The 23043-nt window shown below is 43.1% G+C and overlaps 1 protein-coding gene across 2 annotated transcripts in view; it reads right to left on the bottom strand.

Annotated features, from left to right (window-relative positions):
• ZRANB3 (zinc finger RANBP2-type containing 3) overlaps window positions 1–21398 on the bottom strand; it is a 199526-nt gene extending 178128 nt beyond the window's left edge. The window contains exons 1-2 of one of the 2 annotated variants that reach the window (XM_079781908.1): window positions 21146–21398; window positions 3570–3737 (exon numbers count right to left, since the gene is read on the bottom strand). In XM_079781908.1, coding sequence (XP_079638034.1) covers window positions 3570–3730 — 161 coding nt within the window. In that variant the 5' untranslated portion in view covers window positions 3731–3737; window positions 21146–21398. Of the gene's footprint in view, window positions 1–3569; window positions 3738–21145 lie in introns of those variants that run through there. The other variant, XM_079781909.1, reaches the window with a different exon arrangement.
• Window positions 21399–23043: the final 1645 nt, after the last annotated feature.

Below are 23043 nucleotides of genomic sequence, written 5' to 3'. Positions count from 1 at the left end.
ATGTAGGCATATTATAATAAAATTTTTGGATAGCCAAACAAAGAGAAAACCAAAAATTAAAATATAAATGAAAGGCCAGGGGTTGGGGGACATACTGTAATAGCATCAAATATATTAAATACCTAAGAATAAATTTAATGATATATGTAAAAGAACTATACACTAAAAACTATAAAACCTTATTAAAGTTAAATAAAAGGAGGAATCATTGAGATGAAAATAAATGGCGAGCAATGGAAGAATTCACATTCATGGATTAAAATACTTTTAAAATACTCTATATTATAAATATATCAATTTTCCCCAAACTGAACTGTAGATGCAAAACAATCCCATGCACAATCCCAGCAATGTTTTTGTGTGAAAATTGATAATTATTTCTATAATTTACAGGCAATGCAAAGAGCCAACTTCTAGCCTCAAGAACTGTGAGACAATGAATTTCTCTTGCATAAGCCACCTAGTTGTGGTATGTACTTTATTAAGACAGACCTGGCAAACTAATACAGACAGTAGCTACTTAGTGGAATATATGCACATTTTTTTTACCCAAAAATTTATCTTCTTGGTATATGCACAAGAGAAATGTATCCATATTTAACAAACGATTTACTTAAGAATGTTCATAGTATTGTTTTTCTAAGAGCCCCACACTAGAAACAACCTAAATGCTCACCAACAGTAGAATCAATAAATAAGTCATGGTATATTTACACAGTGAAATTTTATATGGCAATGGGAATAAACCAAGTACAAACACATGCAACAATATAAAAGGATCTCACAATGATGTTGAGTGAAAGAAACCAGACACAAAAAAGCATACGTATACATGCATGATTACAATTATTTAGTTGAACATGTGAAAGTAATTTATAGTGTTAGAGGTCAGGACTGTGGTGACCCTTGGAGAGGAGGGAGGTAATAGTGATTGTGAGGGGCAAGAGGAAGATTTTGGGGATGCTAGTAATGCAATTCCCTTTCTTGATCTTGGTGATGGCTGTACTATGAAAATTCTTCAAGTTGTACACTTATGATCTGCACACTTTTCTAAGTTTTTTACAAGCTGAGTAGGTGAGTTAAACAGCAGATTAGAACAACTGAATAATGAACAATAAGGGAGATCTTTAAAAACATATATAATGTAGCACAGACAGAAAATATAAGAAAAATTAATGAAAGTATACAATAGAGTGAAAAGGTCAGGTATAAGTCTAATTGAAATTGCAGAAGATAATAAAGAGAATGGATAAGAATCAATATTTGAAGAGATAATAGCTGAGAATTTTCCAGAATTAACATGATACAAATCCCAGATTAAAAATGCACTATAATTCGCCCTAGCCGGTTTGGCTCAATAGATAGAGCATCGGCCTGTGGACTGAACAGTCCCAGTTTCCATTCCAGTCAAGGGCACATGCGCAGGTTCTGGGCTCGATCCCCAGTGGGTGGAGTGCAGGAGGCAGCCAAGAAATTATTCTCTCTCCCATTGATGTTTCTCTCTCCCTTCCTCTCTGAAATTAATAAAAATATATATATTTTTTAAAATGCACTATAATTCCAGGCAGGATTATTAAAAAAAAAATACTGAGTAAATTATAGTAAAACTACAGAACTCCAAAGACAAAAATAAAATCTTAAAATCAGTTACAGATAAAAACAAATGATTTACAAAGGAATGAAAATTAGACTGATTCCTTTGTGTGTGTCAGGGGGGTTGTTTTGGTTTGGTTTGGAAATTTTTAAACTCACAGAAAAGCCAGAGAATAATACATACTTATCCCACTCACCAGATTCACTCTGTTAACATTTTAGCTGACACACTCAAAGTTTTTCGAAACATACACATGTCCTTCCCTTTTGGAAAAAATGTAGAAAGTAGGCTGCAAATAGCAGAATTCTTTACCCCAAAATTCTTTATCATCCCAGGAATTAGAACATTCTATTCATCTACAACACCATTACCTCAGCCTATATAATAAAGAGCTAATATGCAAATGGTCGTCACACCCTCACACTGACACACCATAACAGCTCAGACACTCAACACTGGGGAGAGAGGGATAGGGACCAACCAAGCACAAATGAGCTTGTGAGAGAGGAATGAGGACCGGCCAGGCTGCGGCCCGGGAGAGGGATAAGCCGCCCAACCCGTGGTCCTGGGTATCAGCGCCTGCAGCTGCAGCTCAGGAGAGGGACAAGCCGCCCGCCCTGCAGTCCCGGGCGCCAGTGCCTGCGGCTGTGACCTGGGCAAAGCTACCTGCCCACAGTCCCCTGCGGCTGTGGCCGGCCCAGGCCCCTGGGTGCCTGCAGCCGGCCACAGGGAGGGAAGCCTGCATTCCAAGTGCAGGGCGAGGCAGAGGTGGTTAGGGGCGATCAGGCTAGCAGGGGAGCAGTTAGGGGCAATCAGGCCAGTAGGGGAGCAGTTAGCGGCAATCAGACAGGTAGGCAGAGGTGTTAGGGGCGATCAGGCAGGCAGGCAGGTTAGGAGCCAGCAGTCCCAGACTACGAGAGGCAGTCGGACATCCCCTGAGGGGTCCCAGATTAGAGAGGATGTAGGCTGGGCTGAGGGATTCCACCCCCCACCCCCAGTGCACGAATTTCGTGCCCCGGGCCTCTAGTCTAAGATAATCAACATTAATTCAATAACATCACTCTAATAGAGTCCAGATAAAAATTTCTCAGTTATCTGAAAAATGTTCTCTAAAGCTTACCTTTGTACTTATGCAGGACCTAAGAAAAATGTATGCTTTACTTTCAGATATTGTAGCTCTTAATTATCTCTCAGTTTAGAACATTCTCACTCATGACACTGAATCATATGAAGAGTTCAGGTCAGTTGTCCTGAAAAAATGTTGCACATTCTGAACTGGTTTGACTGCCTCCTTATGACCATAAGGTCAAGTATTTCCAGGAAGAACACAACTAAGGAATGCTATACACCTTCCGTGCACCATATTATGCCTGTCTAACATTATCCATTTTGTAATTTTTCCCTTTGTAATTAATAAATCACCGGTAGGGTAATATTTTTTTTAAATATATTTTATTGATTTTTTTTTACAGAGAGGAAGGGAGAGGGATAGAGAGCTAGAAACATCGATGAGAGAGAAACATCGACCAGCTGCCTCCTGCACACCCCGCACCGGGGATGTGCCCGCAACCAATGTACATGCCCTTGACCGGAATCGAACCTGGGACCTTTCAGTCCGCAGACCGACGCTCTATCCACTGAGCCAAACCGGTTTCGGCAAGTAGGGTAATATTTTGAGACTTGGGAGCGTACTTTTAATGGCAACTGTGGAAACCAGAAAACAGCACACTACAACTTTCAAAGTGCTAAGAAAAAAACTACTATCAATGTAGAGTTGTATGCCAACCAAAATATCATTCACAAATGAAGAAAAAATAAGACATATCTCAAAATTATTATTTCATGATCCAGTAAAATAAATTAACAAAAGACTATGTATACAACACACACACACACAGCTTTGCACAGAGCTTTGATTTTTATAAAACTTGCCAGGGACTTAACATTTTTAGCATGTCTTGAAAAAGTACCTTACCTGCCATCTCTTTTAAGGGCAAAAGCGATGCCCTCTTTCTGAAAAGGAAGCAGCTTTGCTCTTAGTTTATCAGGCAAAAAATCCAGCTGTTCATAAGATTCACTTGTCAAACAAGAAATCTGAGATGTAAGGGGCTTTTTTATGTTATGAACTCTGGGCATGATGATCCTAAAATCAAAGAAAAAACAAAAGGGAAGGGGTTAGGGAAATAAATATTAACTAAGTGTATCACAGAGTTAAACATAAATAATAATGTAAGCATACTTACCAGTAGCCTTGATAAACTATCCACATAGATATAAATTAAATCATGTTCCCAGAATTAGCTATTAAGAAAATTCAAACCACTAAGTTCAAAAGCAACTACTTATTTCCTATCTAAAAACTCAGCATCACCCACCTGGCTTGGCTCAGTGGTTGAACATTGATCTATGAACCAGGTGGTCATGGTTCGATTCCCAGTCAGGGCACAAGCCTGGCTTGCGGGCTGGATCCCCAGTCTGGGGCATGCAGGAGTCAGCCGATCAATGATTCCTCTCATCATTTTTTTTAAATTTCTTTATTGATTAAGGTGTCACATATTTGTCCTCATCCCCCCATTCCCATCCCACACCCCTCCCCACGGATGCCCCAACCCCCTGTTGAACTTAACCATTGGTTAGGCTCATATGCGTGCACACAAGTCCTTTGGTTGATCTCTCCACCCTCCCCCCACCCTCCCCTATCCTCCCTCTGAGGCCCGATAGTCCGATCGATGCCTCCTTGTTTCTGGTTCTGTTCTTGTTCATCAGTCTGTTGTTCATCATTTCCCCTAGATGAGCGAGATCATGTGTCACTAGAGATATACTTATATGAACTGAATGTGAGATAAGCAATAATAGTTATGCTGACAGGCAAATGAATCAGTCTGTAGTGAGTTTCTTTCTGGACCAACAGTTCTTTTGAGACCCAATATCAATGTCCACCAGTTCCTTATGTGTACATGTCGGCACTGACCCCTCAGCTCTGGATGGTGGACAAATGGTGGTAATGCAGGTTCGATTCCCTCTGGTTGGGTCTCGGCCGGACCCAGGGGCACGGCTTCATCCGGACCCAGGGGCACGTGGCCTCACCCGGACCGAGGGGGTGTGTGGCCTCACCCGGACCCAGGGGCGCGTGGCCTCTCCCAGACCCAGGGGCGCGTGGCCTCACCCGGATCCAGGGGCACATGGCCTCACCCGGACCTGGGATCTAGCTTCACCCGGACCCAGGGGCGCGTGGCCTCACCCGGACCCAGGGGCGCGTGGCCTCTCCCAGATCCAGGGGCGCGTGGCCTCACCCGGACCTAGGTGTGTGCAGCCTCATCCGGACCCGGGACCCAGCCTCACCCGGATCCAGGGGCATACGGCCTCACCCGGATCCGGGATCCAGCTTCACCTGGACCCAGGGGGCATGGCCTCACCCGGACCCAGGGGCGCGTGGCCTCACCCGGGCCCGGGACCCAGCCTCACCCGGATCCAGGGGCACACGGCCTTGCCCAGACCCAGGATTCAGCTTCACCCGGACCCAGGGGCGCGTGGCCTCTCCCAGACCCAGGGTCGCGTGGCCTCACCCAGATCCAGGGGCCCACGGCCTCACCCGGACCCGGGACCCAGCCTCACCCGGATCCAGGGGCACACGGCCTCGCCCAGACCCAGGATTCAGCTTCACCCGGACCCAGGGGTGCATGGCCTCACCCGGACCCAGGGGCGCTCGGCCTCTCCCAGGCCCGGGACCCAGCCTCACCCGGATCCATGGGCACACGGCCTCGCCCGGACCCGGGATCCAGCTTCACCCGGACCCAGGTCCTCTCATCATTGATGTTTTTATCTCTCTCTCCCTCTCTGAAATCAATAAAAATATATTTTAAAAAATAAATAAAAATAAAAACTCAGCATCCTCTATTTCATTTGTATTTCTAATTGAGCCATAATATAGCCATAACCCTGTTTTAAGCAATAATATATTACTGAAAAGTTATGTCAACTACATTTTTACCAACTGAATAATTCTCTCTATATAAAAACCTAATATGCAAATAGACCAAACGGTGGAACAACTGAACAACCAGTCGCTATGATATGCGCTGACCACCAGGGGGCATGTGGAGGACATCACAGGCATCAGCCCGGGCAGGATGGTGGAGCAGGTGAGCGGAGGTGCCAGACCAAGGCCGGGCACTGGGCACTGTCATGGAGTGAGCCTCTGGTGGTTATTGAAAATTCTTTGCTTCTGTGCGCCATGGTCCCAGCTGGTGCTCACACCTGCCGCCTGCACCGGCCCCACTGACACCTGCTGTCAGCACCAGAGACGCCGTTTGCACCCACTGCCAGCACCCGGCGCCAGTCCAATCATCAGCACCATCAGCGGGTGCAAGTGGCGGCTGCCGGCCCTGATTGCCCCTGAGGGCTTCTCCACCTCCCCCTGTTCCTGAGGGGCCAAGTGGGGCAGCAGCCGCTGCTCGCACCCGCTGACGGTGCCAGCCCTGCTCACACCCGCTGTTGGCGATGGTCCCATTTGCTCCTTGCCGGCAGCGGGTGCGAGTGGGACCGGAGCTGTCAGAGTGTGGGATCGGTGGCAGCAGGAGTGGGGCTGCTGGCAGACAGGGGACTGAGGGCCATGGTGGGAAGGGCCGGGCGGGGCGCAGAGGATGGGCCGAGACACACACACACACACACACACACACACACACACACACACACCCGTGCCCACTGCAACCTCGCGGCCCACAGTTCCTTTCAAGGTTCACGAATTCATGCACTGGGCCCCTAGTTTTGAAATAAAGAATAAATTTGCTATAGAAAGATGACTCCTTTCATAATTTATAGATGTACATTTTTATATCACACCATATTTTCTAAGAATGGGATAAAACTGCATTTAAAAAATAAAATAGCCTGGCTAGTGTGGCTCAGTGGTTGAACATCAACCTATGAAACTAGAGGTCAATGGTTTGATTCCTGGTCAGGGCATATGCCCGAGTCATGGGTTTGATCCCCAGTAGGGGGCATGCAGGAAACAGCCAATTAATGATTCTCTGTCATCATTGATGTTTCTATCCCTTTCTCTCTCTTCCTTCCACTCTCTGAAATCAATAAAAACATATTTTAAAAAAGAAGAAGAAGAGTACTTCAGGTAGACAGCATCAGCAAAGGCCCTGAGTTTAAAAAGGGCTTGGTGTTTTCTAGCAGCAGAAAGGAAGCCAATGTGGCTGAACCAGGAGAAAGAATGGTATGAGATGAAGCTATTGAGATACGCAAGAGCCAAATCATAGAAGGTCTTGATTAGGAATTTGGATTCTATTTTAAAAATGAAGGGATGCCAATGGAGCTGTGCTGTCCAATACACTATTAGCCAGGCTATTTGAGTTTATTAAAAATTAAAAATTCAGCTCTTCAGTTACATCAACCATGTTTCAAGTGCTCAATGTCCACATATGGCTATTGGCTATCATATTGAACCTTGCATATATAAAACATTTCTAACTACACTGAAAGTTATACTGGGCAGCACTTACTGGCGAATTTTAAGCAGCAGGGTGACAAAATATGACTTACATTTCAAATGCTATCAGTGAAGGACAAAGCTATCAATAGAAAGTCAGGGGATAAATGTTCCTAAAGGACATGTCAAGTCCACAAAGCCACCACTGCCTCAAGTAGCCAACTGGATTTAGAAATGATTTATGACTCAGACCTGTATGTTAAGGTCCTCATAAACACCAATGAGTGGGCATCCCTAGTACCATCTCAAAAACAAAAACAAAACTCTGAGTAAAGAATAGAGAATGGTTCAAAAAGGGAAAAGCATAAAAGCAAGAAACTTTATCAGGCTGCAATAGACAAAGCAAGAATCATCTTTGGCAGTGGAACTGGAGAGACTGGGACAAAGTATCAGAGGTAAAGCAAATGTGACTTGCTGATGGAGTGCTTGTGGAAGATGAGGGTAATGTGAAATCAAGATGTACATTTACAGCAATGAGATAATGCAAGTTACTGAGATATTAGAGACTAAGGAAGAAATGGATTTGGGAGAACAAAAATTAATAGATATTTTAGAAATATAAAAAGTTAAAAAGGCTATAAAATATGAAATGTAAATGCGAAATAGGTTTGGAAATAAATACATCTGAAGAACAAAGAGAGAACAAAGCGGATGTCTGTTATTTGGGAGTAGACATGAGATAGTAATAAGGCCACTCAACATCTGGGTCCCCTGCTATGTTTAGTAATATCCTCACATTTCAAATCTGATGGGAATCAGATATCACCTCCCAATAAAAAAATCAGGCAATACCAGATTATTGCATTCCCAGCCTGCCTTATAGTTTTAGGTTTTCTAATCAGATATACCCATTCTGGACTTTAATCCAGAAAGTCAAAACCTAAAGGAGCAGGGTCAGTGGTACTCAACCTTTCTAATGCCGCGACCCTTTAATACAGTTCCTCATGTTGTGGTGACCCCCAACCATAAAATTATTTTCGTTGCTACTTCATAACTGTAATTTTGCTACTGTTATGAATCGTAATGTAAATATCTGTGTTTTCTAATGGTCTTAGGTGACCCTGCTAGGGGTTCTCAACCTGTGTGTCATGACCCACAGGTTGAGAATCGCTGCTGTAGAGCCTAAGACCAAAAAAAAAAAAAAAAAAAAAAAAAGCTGATACATTGAGGTCACATTACAATTTACATGATTTATTCTATGAGGACTATATTTATAAAGATAAACAATGAACTAAAGCCACTTTAATAAAAAATTTGTTTTAATAGAATGGGGGACAGTGGAGAATAGAGAGCAACTGCTAATGAATACTGGGTTTCTTTTTAGAGTGATGAAAAAATTCTAAAATTAGATCATGATGATGATCCCACAATTATGAGGATATCAAAACCAACAGAATTTTAAAATGACTAAATTCTATGGTATGTGAATTATATCTCAAGCTGGTAAGAAATACATTGTGGAAAAACTCAATCGATGTAATTCTCAACAATAACAAAGTAATTTGTATGGTCATTGGAATGGGATGGGGGGCATTTGATAAAATTCAAAATCCATTCACAGCAAAAGTTCTCTGACACAGAAAAAATAGAAAATTTCCTTCAGGAGAAACCAAGATGGCGGCATAGGTAAACACATGAACTTGCTGCCTCACACAACAACTTCAAAACTACAACTAAAAGACAAAACGGACATCATCCAGAACCACAGGAAGGCTGGCTAAGTGGAAATTCTACAAATAGAAGGGAAGAGAAAAGCACACTGAGACTCAGAGGAGCTGCAGAAGTAAAGTGCACAGGTACGGAGGCGCGCGCGCAGAGAGGGCTGGCAACTGAGTACGCCACTGGCTTTTCCAAGCCGGAGGGAGACACAGCTCCCGACTGCTCTGAACTCCAGTTCCGGGCGAGAGTCTGGAGACCCAGACTCATACGTGGAGAAACTGGACTGTCTGGCAGCGGGCAGAACTCAAGGGCGGCTTTCTCTCAGAGGTGCTTGCAGCGATTACCAAGGGACACTGAGACCCAGGGGCCTCTTAGGGCAGGGCTGACGGGAAGCCATTGCTGTTTGCTCTGCCCTATCCAAGCTGTGCGCAGAGGCTTTTGCATATGAATGGCCTGGTCCTTTGAATTCTAAACTTACCTAACAAACTGCAGCTGAGTCAGAGAGACCCAGAACATCCAAAAGAAGGCCCAAGGCCCCACAGCAGCTTGCATTGCTTCAGGGCCTCATCTGGGCACCTCCAAAACACAAACAAAGAAAAGGAACCTGCAGATCTCTCCGTAGCTCCTGCTGGGTGGCCTCAGGCAGAGGCTAAATTAGCACTTCCTTGGAGATCCAAAAGCCAGTGTACCCAGGAGTGAGAGTAGGAACATCCACATTACAACTCCTCAGATTCATAATTGACACACTCAGGGGGCAGACTCAGTGAGCACCAAAGCCCCACTGAAGCAAGTTTTGCCTCATAAGGTTGTCTCCAGCACAGAAGTTCTCCCATTGTAGACACAGCTGAGCCTCACAGCCAACTGGCCTGGAGGTCAATTCCTCCCAGTGATACAACAATCAAGGCTTAACTACAACAAGACTGTGCACACAGCCCACAAAGGGGTGCACCAAGAGTGTCCACCTCAGGTAACTGGGGAGGCTGAGCCACTGGGCCCTATAGGACACCTAGCACACAAAGCCACTCTATCAACACAGGGAAGCAGCCAAAATGCGGAGACAAAGAAACAGGTCACAAATGAAAGAAATAGAGGAAAGCAAACAACTGGATATAGAGTTCAAAACCACGGTTATAAGGTTTTTTAAGAATTTTCTAGAAAAGGCCGATAAATTTAGTGAGACCCTTGAGGATAAGAAAAAGGACCAACTAGAAATTAAGCATACACTGACTGAAATAAAAAATAACATACAGAGATCCAACAGCAGACTAGAGGATCGCAAGAATCAAGTCAAAGATTTGAAATACAAAGAAGCAAAAAACACCCAACAAGAAAAGCAAAAAGAAAAAAGAATCTAAAAATATGAAGATAGTGTAAGGAGCCTCTGGGACAACTTCAAGCGTACCAACATCCGAATTATGGGGGTGCCAGAAGAAGAGAGAGAGCAAGATACTGAAAACCTATTTGAAGAAATAATGACAGAAAACTTCCCCCACCTGGTGAAAGAAAGAGAGTTACGAGTCCAGGAAGCGCAGAGAACCCCAAACAAAAGGAATCCAAAGAGGACCATACACCAAGACACATCATAATTAAAATGCCAAGGGCAAAAGACAAAGAGAGAATATTAACCCTTTGCACTCGCTTGCTTTTTTCTCGATTCCTTTATTCTAATGTTAACCGTGTCGAGTCACACTCGACATCTGAGTGCAAAAGGTTAAAAGCAGCAATAGAAAAACAGTTAGCTACCTACAAGGGAGCACCCATACAACTGTCAGCTGATTTCTCAACAGAAACTATGCAGGTCAGATGGGAGTGGCAAGAAATATTCAAAGTGATGAATAGCAAGAACCTACAACCAAGATTACTCTACCCAGCAAATCTATCATTCAGAATTGAAGGTCAGATAAAGAGATTCACAGATAAGAAAAAGCTAAAGGAGTTCATCACCACCAAACCAGTATTATATGAAATGCTGAAAGATATTCTTTAAGAAGAGGAAGAAGAAGAAAAAGGTAAAGATAAAAATTATGAACAACAAATACATATCTATCAACAAGTGAATCTAAAAATCAAGTGAATAAAAAATCTGATGAACAGAATAAGCTGGTGAATATAATAGAATCAGGGGCATAGAAAGGGAGTGGACTGACAATTCTTGGGGGGGAAAGGGGTTTGGAGGGTGCAGGAAGAGACTGGACAAAAATCGTACACCTATGGATAAGGACAGTGGGGGAGGTTAAAGGAAGGGGGGTGGGAACTGGGTGGAGGGGAACTATGGGGGGGGGGGAAAGAGGAACAACTGTAATAATCTGAACAATAAAGATTTATTAACAAATAAAAAAGTTTAAAGAAAAAGAAAATTTCCTTCATATGATGAAAGATTTTTACCAATACCCTCCCCTACCGATCATCATACTTAAAGTAAACTGTCGAAAGCTTTCCATGCAAGATCAGACAAGACACAAAAATGTCTACTACCTCATATTTTATTTAAAAGTGGAATCATAGCTGTTGAATAAGGCAAAAGGAAAAGGAGAAAGAAAAGATGTATATAACTAACAGATGACATAACAGAATCATTTATATAGAATAAAAACAATCTATAGAAAACTAGTCCTATATAATAAAACCCTAATATGTAAATCGACTGAACGGTGGAACGACTGGCAGAACGACCAGTTGCTATGATGCGCACTGACTACCAGGGGGCAGACACTCAACGCAGGAGCATCTGCATTGAGTGTCTGCTCCGCGAGAGGGAGGCAACTGGCAGAGGCAATGGGGGGGCGGGGCTGGCCAACAAGCACCCCATTGGTCACCTCCGCCAGCGGTAGGTGACCAGCAGTGGTGATCGAGGGGTGGGGCCAGCCAGCAGTCAGCGCCAGGTCGCCAGCCAAGGCGGGTGCCAGCCGGGGCCCCCCAATCACCCCACCTGCCGGTCACCCCAAAGATGGCCCTGATCGCCGGCCAGGCCTAGGGACCCTACCCTATACATTGAGAACAGTCTCTTAGATTTAAAAATTAAAACCTGGCAAAGCTACTCTCACACTGAAAAAAAACAGGATGATGCAGTGATGACATGCATGGACTCTGGCTTGCATATTTTATGGTCAGCCCTGATTTTGACACTTACTAGTATAACTGTGTGACAAAGCCAATTACTTAACTTCTCTCTGCTTCAGTTTTTCCACCCATAAGTTGGGGAAAATGGTACTACTGCCTCAGAAGGATCATGCTATGTACTACATTTTATAATTACAGCAAAAACAATGTAGCTGACCATACAACAGCAAGATGCCTTTCATCTGTCTGAAAAGTATGGTCACTGATGCATGCAATGTCCCAGATTGTGAGAGGGATGTTTGACTGCTGGTTTAGGCCCGACATCCCCCCAAGAGGTCCTGGATCGCGAGAGGATGCAGGCCGAGCTGAGGGACCCCCTCTCTCCTGTACATGAATTTTGTGCACAGGCCTCTAGTAGATTTATAAGCCAATTTAGTAAGGTTTATAAATACATGATTACTATGCATAATCAGTTATGTTACTCTATATAGGCAAAAATCAGAAAATAAAATTAAAATTGATACCATTCTTAAAAACTTCAAATATATGAAATCTAATAAAACATGTGAAAACTTTGTATTACGAAATCTATAGAGATTTTTGAGGAAAATTAACAAAATCTAAAACAATGACATAACCCTGTGAAAAACTTAAACATTATAATATAAACAAAATTTTTATTGATTTTTTTCTCTTTTTTTAGGGCGTAACTGTGAAAAACTAAAACTGATTATAATATAAACAAACATTTTTTCATTGATTTTTTTAAATCGTTTTTAAGGAGACAGTGAGAGAGAAACATCTATCAGTTGCATTCTGCATGTCCCCTAGCAGGGAATGGAGCCCACAAGCTGGTCATATGTCCTAACCAGGAACTGAACCAGCTACCTTTTGGTACATAGGACAATGCTCAACTAACTGAGCCACACTGGCCAAGGCATCAACAAACTTTTGAGATGATTTTGAGATGATGTTACATGCCACTGAAACAATATGAATAGGGCTTGGGAATGTATCTATTCTATATTTGAACATACTCCATGCTTATACCACAGTATACACTCAATTTACATGTTTATATCTGATACAGCTATATTTATAGATTGTTAGTAAGTTACAACCTAAATTTAACAATTGAAATCATTTGTTATTTTGTCAGTGAAATTGAATATTCTACAATGATAAGAGATCAGCCCAGCCAATGTGGCTCAAGGGTTGAGTGTCAACTTATGAATCAGAAGGTCATGGTTCAATTCCCAGGTTGCAGGCTCGATCCCCATTAGGGGGTGTGCAGGAGGCAGCCGAAGGATGATTCTCTCTCATCACTGATGTTTCTATCCCTCTCTCTCTCCCTTCCTCTCTGAAATCAATAAAAACATTTTTAAAAAATAAAATAATAAAAGATCAATTCCAATACATTATATAATTATATAATACTTTAAATGTTACATATGGGGTTTTAAAAACCTGCCATATCTGCCCTAGCTGGTTTGGCTCAGTGGATAGAGTGTTGGCCTGCAGCCCAAAAGGTCCCAGGTTCAATTCAGGTCAAGGGCACATACTGTGGTTGTAGGCTCCTCCCTGGCCTGGGCCCAGGTTGAGGCACATGCAGGAGGCAACCAATAGATGTGTTTCTCTCACATCAATGTTTCTCTCTGTCTTTCCTTCTCTCTTCCACTCTCCATAAAAGTCAATAGAAAAATGTCCTCAGGTGAGGCTTAACAAAAATAAAATAAAATAAAAAATAAAAATTGCCATATCTAATATCTAACTACTTTAAAAGAAAGGACACTAGACTCTCTCATTGTATAGACAACTGTTTTCAGAATAATGATAAAATAACTCCCACTTATTAAGTGACCTCTTTCTGTTATATACTACACTAGGAAATTTTAGAAAATCTGTAATTCTCAAAAAAACTCACAAAAATAAGTATTATTATTGTCATGTTAGGGACATAAAAATATTGGTGATATTTAGCCTGGAACTTAGATTGGCCTAATTTAAAAGTCTGATTTTTTTCCCCATTATGCAACAGTGCCTCTTAAAATCACTCATTCAACAAATAATTATTGAGTGCCTATTATGTACCACACATTGCAGAAGGTACCAGATATACAAAGATAAATTTATGTTATTGTATCCTCACCTCCCAGCCCACTCTAGGACAGAAATAAGAATTGTTAACAAATAACTGCAACACAGTGTAATAAGTGTTATGAAAGGAGTATATATAAAAATAGCATACATAAGTGGGAGAGTTGACTCTGTGTAACATAGCAAACAATCAAAGAAGGCTTCATTTAGCAGAAAAAAATGCTTAGTACTTAGTACAGCTTGTTTAAATATTTGATGTAATTCTTAAATTGAAGCTACAGGAAGAGTAGAATTTGCAGATGGAGAATCAAGATAAAACATTGCCTGTCTGGTGTGACTCAGTGGTTGAGCATCGACCTATGAACCAGGAAGTCCACGATTCAATTCCCAGTGAGGGCACATGCCTGGGTTACAGGCTCAACCCCCAGTCAGGGTCATGCAGGAGGCAGCTGATAGATGATTTTCTCTCATCATTGATGTTTCTCTCTCTCTCTCTCTCTCTCTCTCCCTCCCTCCCTCCCTCCCTCCCTCCCTCCCTCCCTCCCTCCCTCCCTCTCTGAAATCAATTTTTAATTTTTTAAAATATTCTAGAGAGAAAGAAGGCTTATTTGCAAAGGCACAAAGTTTCAGAAAATCCTTAGCAGTTTAATATAACTAAAAAATAAGATGCTTGTGATAAGTTGTAAACAGGCCAGATCAGGGAGGCTCTCATATGTGATGCTGAAACTGAACTTTATTCTGCAAGAAATTGGGAGCTATTCTTGGAGTTTAATCAGGCCACTATTTTACAAAGATTACCTTGTCAAATCTGGAAGAATGGATCTGGAGACAGGGACAACCTTTAGAAGGCTACCACAAATAGTCCAGTTAATATAATTCATAATCTCTTAGCTTCAGACTCCTATATCTAATTATTTACCTGACATTTTCGGTATCTCATAAATATTTCTAGCCTAAATGTCCAAAAACAATATCTTGATTTCTCCATCAAATTTGTGTGCCCCCTGCCCAATCTCTCAGTAATAATACAATCAAGCAAGCTACTCAGACCAGCAACCTCGATTCATTCTTGATTTCTCCCTATCCCTTAACCGCCATATTAAATCTAATTATTATTGATTATTCCCCAAATATATCTCAAATAAATTCATTTGTTTCCAGTTCCATTGCCATCACCTATCCCAAAGCATCACTGCTCAACTGGAATACTGCAATATCTCCCAAATGGACACCCTGATATTTTCCTTAATATTAGCTGACTAGAGGCCCGGTGCATGAAAATCATGCGCTCTAAGGGGGGCGAGGGGATCCCTCAGCCCGGCATGCACCCTCTTGCAGTCTGGGAGCCATCAGGGGATGTCAGACATCCTTAGCACTGCTGCGGAGGCGGGAGAGGCTCCTGCTACTGTCCCTGTGGCTTCTGGCTGAGCGGCGCTCCCCCTGTGGGAGCACACTAACCATCAGGGGGCAGCACCTGTGTTGAGCGTCTGCCCCCTGGTGGTCAGTGCGCATCATAGCAACCGGGTCATTCTGCCATTTGGTCAATTTGCATATTAGCCTTTTATTATATAGGATTTCCTTAACCTTTTGCACTCGGATGTCGAGTGTGACTCGACATGGTTAGCATTGGTAGCTGCTCTTTTTATACTCTTTGAATGTATAAATAATTTGAAATATAAAAAAATCCAAATAAATAAGTTTGTATGAAAAGAAACTCCAGTTTTTTATTCTACTGCCGCGCTTTGTAAAATCTGGGGTATTTAAAAAATTAAATCCCAAGTAGAATAAAGGAATCGAGAAAAAAGCAAGCGAGTGCAAAGGGTTAAAGCACTTATAACTGGCAATTTTTAAAAATCCGTTTGCTAGAAAATTGTCTCACTCTCCTATTAGAATGCTTTCATAAAGTCAAGAACCATCAACTGTCTTGTTTATTGTTGTTTTACTTCAGTACTCTAGCATCAGCCAGGTCAATAAAAATTATATTAACAAAGCTCAGCACACATTTACTATGTACCAGGCACTACTTTATGTGTTTTACATATATTAAGTCCTTTAATCCTCACACAGCCTGTGACATAGGTACTCTCTATTATCTCAATTTTACAGAAAAAAAACTAAGGTACAAATAGTTAACTAATCTGCCCAAGGTCACCCAAGGAGTAACTGGCAGAACCAAGAAGCAAACCTAGGCAACCTGGACCTCCTCTTGACCATTAGTCAGTACCTCTTTTGGTAGAAGCTCAATAAATACTTCTTGACCAAATAAGCAAGTGAGATAAAAGAGGAACAGATTTAGGGGACATGTTGAATTTGAAGTACTTGGAGAAGGCTGTAAAGTACAGTGTGATAAATAGTTAGAGATAAGCATTCAAAGAAGTTATCAGGTTCTACAAGAATCCATTTATCATATGCAAGCTGCTGTATAAAAAGTGATTATATAATTTTAAAAGTTAGATGTGCTCTTAAACTGCAACCATTTTGATCCAACTCTGTAATAAAAACATGTTTTAAAAGAGCACAGAATGCCCCATGAGCCTTGATTGTACCTATGAAAAATTCTGATTGCTAACACTAATTGAAATACTTTCCTTCCTTTATGTAGTATTCAATATCTATATAAATGTCAAACTTGTATTTTGTTAAAATACAAAAGTAGAGAGATTTATTTTTAATTTGAAAAATGATACCAAAAATCCATCTAATAAACCATGAGAATGACAAGAAAATATCTAAAAAAGAAGAGGGGAAGCACACTTTTCCTACTAGCTATCAAAACAAAGTTACCGAAATTAAGATAACGGGTATGGTACAAGTCAAAAAAAAAAAGACAGAACAATGAAAGAGAACAGAGTTCAAACAAAACCAAGTATATGTAAATTGAAAAATTAAATGTAAAAACAAATGAAAATTTATATATACATATTTTTTATTACCTAATTTCTAAGCATCACAAATAAATTAGAAATTATACAGAGAAAGATAGATTTCAACATTAAAATAATTGAAACTATACCATGGGAAAATATCATCAAAAAGTAAAAGGACACATTTCAAAGTGGGAGTAAAAACTTGCAAAATATGTGACAAAGATTTAAAAACCTAAGAAGCAATTTCTTTAAAATTATTAAGAGACTGTGATAGATAACAACAAGCTACTCACACGAGATTAAACAATAATGGACAACGTAGATATAAAAGATGCTTAGCATCAACAGAATTCAATTAAATACAAATTAAATTAATGAGAGATCACTTTTTACAATCTCATTGAATAGAATAAAAGATGGGAAATGGGTGCTCTCAAACACTGTAAGTAGGAAAGAAAATGGGCACAACCTTTTGAAAAGAGTAATTTAGGAATTGGAGTATTTGTGGCTAAATAATCCTATTTATAAAAAGTTAGATTTAAGGGAGAATCAGATAAGCATATTAACATGGAGCTCACAACAGTATTGCTTTTAAAAGCTAATAAATGATCCAACCATCCAACTTTTGGGTATATATCCAAAAGAATTAAAAATCTTAAAGAGATATTTGCACACCCATGCTCACTGAAGTATCCCCGTGGGGAGCAGGCCTAAGCCATTAGTTGGACATCTCCTGAGGGCTCCCGGGCTACCAGAGGGATGTCTGACTACCAGCTTAGGCCCAATCCCCTGGGGACAAACATACAGTGGACATTCCCCAAGGGCTCCCGAACTACGAGAGGATGCAGGCCAAGCTGAGGGACCCCCCCTCCAAGTGCATGAATTTTCATGCACCAGGCCTCTAGTTATTCATAATAACAAGCAGTGGAAAAAATCTAAATGTCCATTGGCAGATGAATGGATAAATAAAATACAATGGACTATTATTCAGTCTTAAAAAAAAAATCTGTCATATGTTACAACATGGATGAACCTTGAGTACATGATGCTAAGTAAAATAAGCCAGTTACAGGACAAATAATGCATGATTCCATTTATATGAGGTAGCTAAAGTAATCAAACTCTTAGAAATAAAGTAGAATAGTGGTTGCCAGGAGCTGTAGGAGAGTAAGAGGGGAGCTGTTGTTCAATGAGCACAGAGTTTCAGTTTTATAAGATGAAAAAGTTCCAGAAATCTGTTGCCTGACAGGTGCATACACTTAACACAACTGTATTATATACACTGGGGAGGTGTAGGAATCCCTTTCCACGTCCAGCGTGGTCCAGGGTTCCGGTTCAGGGTTCGAGTTTCTGGAGAAGGGCCGCACACAAATGAATGGAGACTTGAAGAAATTCAATTTGGCGAAATGGGGGGCCAGGCGGTAGTCCACCTCTAGTGGGAGAACTGACGACTGCTCTGGCTCTGCCATCCCTTTTATTGAGGTTTTGGGGAAAAACATCTTAGGCAAAATAACAGAAACTTACATGGGAAAAACAAAGGTGGAGGCTGCTTCAGCTAACAATGTAAACAACTAAAGGGTGAGTGGTTACAGCAATTAAGGTTGTTGACCAGCCTTCCTGGCTTCCTGTCAACATCTCTCTTTTGGTGAAACTGATTTGTTTCCGGCAGGGAGGGAGGAGTTGCGGGGGGCAAAGTGGAGGTTAGGGGGAAGTGGGGGACATCTGTAATAGTGTTAACAATAAAACATGGTTAAGATGGTAAATTTTATGTTTTTTTACAATGAAAAAAAAGTCCATCCTACCTAATAAAATAGTAATATGCAAATTGACCTCACCTTTGCTATGCCCAAGCCATGCCCAACAGCCAAAGCCACGCCCAACAGCCAATCAGGGCAATTATGCAAATTACCCAACAAAGATGTGGTTAATTTGCATATGCTGAGGGGGGGAGGAGTGAAGACTGAAGACAACTTAGAAGGAAGAGGGAGGAAAAGCGGAAAGCAAGGTGGCTGCTAGAGGGAAAGCCCGGGCGGGGCGGGGCGGGGCGGGGCGGGGCGGAGCGGGGCGGGCGGCAGCGGCCTGCGGGTGCAGGCGCAGAGGCTGCAACAGTGGCGGCAGCGCACGTGGCCGCAGCGGCCGCTTGCAGGATTCTTCCTGCAAATGGGCTACTAGTAAAAATATAAATATCCATCACCTGGGAACTGATCACATTAGAAACATACAGTGAAATACCAGATAGCCATCAAAAATTATAGTATCAATATTTATTCAATCATATCCACAGCCTATTGTAAGTTAAATAAAGTTTACAAGACAGCATTTGAGATCTTGCTTTCAATACTTATAGAATTGCAGGGAAATTTTACATAAAGTACTTTAACATCATTCCCGGCTCAGAGGAAACTCTCAATAAAATGCTGGCTGTCATTACCACTTATTAACTTGATTTATACTGGAAGAGATCACAAAATAAGAACTAATCATCTATAGAAGTCTATACTGCTAAATTATACTGAAAATTCCAACTGCATTAAAACAAAAGACAGGGTTTCATCTGTTGGACTTAACAACACTGTTTGGCTGAAAGGTATGGTTATAGCCCTATATCTAGAAGCATATATATATATATATGTATATATATATATATATACACACACACACACACATATATATATATATATATTATGCAAATTAGGCCGGGACTCTGTAACGGGTCACAACCAGACAAGAGGCGATTGCGCACACAGGTGAGGCCCGGAGCAGAGACAGAGACAGAGGCAGGGGGGCCTGCCCGAGCCGAGCCAGCGCGGCGGCTTGAGCGGTCCCGGAGCGGACGCAGGCAGTGGGGCCAGGGGACGCTGTGAATCAGGTGCTGCGGGTCCTGGCCCCCTGCGGCCCCGGAGCGGACACAGGCAGGGGGGCCAGGGGACGCTGCAAGTCAGGTGCAGGTACCGACTCCCGCGGCGGCCAGTGCTGCGTGAGTCAGGCATGGGTCCCGGCCCCCCACGGGGTGCCTCCTCGCATGGCAGGAGGTGGGGCGCCTCCTCGCGCAATTTCAATCGTGCGCTGGGCCTCTAGTTAACTATAAAATTTACCATCTAGTTGGTGCATAAAAACTCATGAGTATTCGACAAGGACGTTTTAGTGCTTCAGTTAAAAAAAAAAAGGGAGAAAATATGCTTACTTTAATCCACAAGTAGAATGGAAAGAGGTGACAGAATAAATACACAAAACATGACTAATGAAATCTTGATTTAATTTAGAGATTTAAAAAATTAGCAGCCTTGCCAGTGTGGCTCAGTGGTTGAGCACTGACCAATGAACCAAGAGGTCACGGTTGGATTCCTGGTCAGGGCACAGGCCTGGGTTGTTGGCTCCATCACCAGTACGAGGCAGCCTACTCATAATTTTCTCTCATCATGGATGTTTCTATCTCTCCTACCTTCCTCTCTGAAATAAATTTTTAAAAATATTAAACAAAAAACATTAGCTCTAATTTTCTTTGGCCTTTGTCTTCCTCACTACTTTTGGACAAAGAAGAAGCCTGTCTTTTTGGCACTGCTTTATCCCCAAAGACTGGTATAGTGGCTAATACAGTATAAGTGCTAAATAAATATCTACAAGATTATTTATAAAAGTAAGTCTCAATGAGACCCTGGGGAAAACTTAGAATTTATCTGAGAAAGTCTTAGTCAAAATGATAGGGAAATTAGTTTAGTCTTGGGGAGGAAAAACCTTCTATTTCCTCCTGCATCTTCTTAATTCAATGAATTTCCCAAGGTAACTCAAAGGAAACATCAAACAGCAAAAAAATACACTCACTTTTGCATCTGGAGTGGGGCATAAACCAGGGCCTAATGTGCTAAAATTAGGCTATGGGCTCCAAAGTACATAAATATCTTTATTCATCAGTGTACTATAGCTAGTACCTGTCGCCACTTGTTGTATGCTTTAGTCAACGATAAAAAGGTAAAGTCACCATTTTTTAGTATCAATCCTGAGCCCTTCTGGAACATTTTTCCTTTGAACTAGTCTTCAGAAGTTTGTGAAAGTGGGAGGAGTTAGCTCAGAACCTCAGAGCCGGTTTTTTAGTCAAACTGATGCCTTGAAGCCGTGGGTACCCACAGCGGCTAAAGGCATTAGAGGTACCCACAACAAATAAATGGGTGCAATAGTGAGCAAGTCACAAAACAAGACAAATGGGACTCTGGGATTGAAGGCTGGGTGGAGAACGGCATTATGGATTTAGGAACTACCCCTGCCCCATTTCACCCACGCTTTCTTAAAATGCAATTAAATTACGTTCCATTTCCTATCGCTCATGCAAGAAACTATCGACTTGCCCGCCATCCCACTCCCAGACGGCCACACCTGGTGTATTCGCTGAAGAGTCTCCAACTCCCGCCACACGTTTGGCTTGTATCCGCCCAAAGCGGAAGTGACTTCAAAGGGACAAACTGAAAGTAACAGTTCAAACACCAGGAATCTACACCACCTATGGTGTTCTGAGAAAACTCTGCTCTACCTTGCTCTTCTATCCCTCATCTCTTCCGTTACGGCGGCGAAGGAGAGTCACTGCAGCCTCAAGACAACTAGCTCTCCTCCCCAAATCCCAATTATTCAAAAGTTTGTCCCTTCTTATTGGTCAAGGAGGCGGCATGGATCCCTCCCCAAAACTACAATTCCCGTCAAGCTGCCGAGGGAAGTAAACGGAGAAAAGGATGTGAGCAGGAGCAAAGCATGTTGGGAAATGTAGTTCGCTCTTCTAGATAGAAAAGGGCAATCACCCCTCCTTCCCTAGAGAAACCAGGTGTTCGGCTTAGAACCCGTTACCGCTAATGGGAGGAGTCAAGCTTTTAAGCAGCGTTCCTCTCATCTCCCCACATGGAGAATGAATATTTTCTTTTACTCCTATAAAGCATTATAAATACTCCTTGAAAAAATGGTCGTCTTCCCAATAGCTTCAGGTCAGTGAAAACTCCCGGAACTCCCCCACCTCAGGTTCCAACTCGTGGGAAAAGGTGGCTCTTTTTCAAGTGGGCAAAATGGCTGTCCTCTTAGTTTTACCATTGGTTACCCTTTGCGTCCTTCAAGGGCGGATACTAATCCCCGATTGGTCCTTTGTCCCTTGAGGGTGGAGGAAGACTTGGCACCGTTCTCCCGCGGCCCAGGAGGAGAGAAAGGGGTGGAGAGAAGGCCGTTTGTCTAGGCGTGATTGGATGAGCCTCATATCACTCCGAGGGTATACAGCCTATGATTTGTCGACTGCCCTCAAAGAGAACAAATAGGCGGAGCTAGTACGTGGTGGGAAGGGGCGGGATTCTGCCAGCCGCGGCTGCCGCTGGAGCCGGTGTCCGGGCTGGTGATGGGGTTAATTCCCTTTCGTAAGACTCTGACTTGCACCCACCCAGCCCCGCCGCCGCCCCGCCGCGCCGCGCTCCAACCGCCTCCTCCTCCTCAGTAACGCGGGTAAGTGATGCCGTCCCCTCCCCCTTCCAGTTCCCCGGGAATAACGCGCCTCGCTCCCCTCCCCCGCTGGCCAACCGGTAGCGCTAACGGAGAAGGAGGCAGGCTGGGGAGAGAGGTGGTGTGTGAGAGAGAAGGTGGCCTTCCCCGCCGAGCCGTCGGCCTCCAGCCAGGCCCCGCCGAGGTGCCTGCTACCAGCCCACCCGCAGGTCGGGTTCCGAGGGAGCCCGGCTCTCCCGGCCCGCCGCTGCGGGTGCAGCTGCATCCACTACCTTGTGCCCACCGCCCCCAACCGGGGGCCATGTGAAAAGCAAACCCCTCGAGGCCTAGCGGAGGAGGCAGGGGAAAGGTTCCCTAGCCCCTGCCATGGCTGCTGCCGCGGCCCTTGCAGCCCCGGAGAGTCGGGACCCAGCCGCGGCAGGCCTGCCGGGAACGGGTGCCGCGCGTGTTTCTCTCCGGCGCGGCCGCCGCTGCCCCCGGCTCCCCGGCCCGCCCCGTGGCCGCGGACCCCGGCCTTGCGCCGCGAGAATTTTTAGAAAGCAAAGAGGGCATTTGGTGAAATGTAGGTACATCTTGCCTGTAGTACCAGGAAAAGCACAATGGGGAAATGAAAAAGGGAGCTGAATGGCTGTCAGTGCCCCGGACTCCAGGGATCAGATTTACACGCGTTATGGTTGAGCCATAGGATGTCCCCCCAAATCCCGGTGTGTGTGTGAAGTTTTTTGTCGTTCTCTTTTTTATGTTCCGAGGTGCAGAGGTGCCTCTGTTCTTTGACCTTGCTTTTTATAGAGAAACTTCGATTG

Source organism: Cnephaeus nilssonii (assembly GCF_951640355.1).
Source record: "Cnephaeus nilssonii genome assembly, chromosome: 10".
NCBI lineage: Eukaryota > Metazoa > Chordata > Mammalia > Chiroptera > Vespertilionidae > Cnephaeus > Cnephaeus nilssonii.
This window is presented reverse-complemented; position numbering and strand designations above follow the sequence as displayed.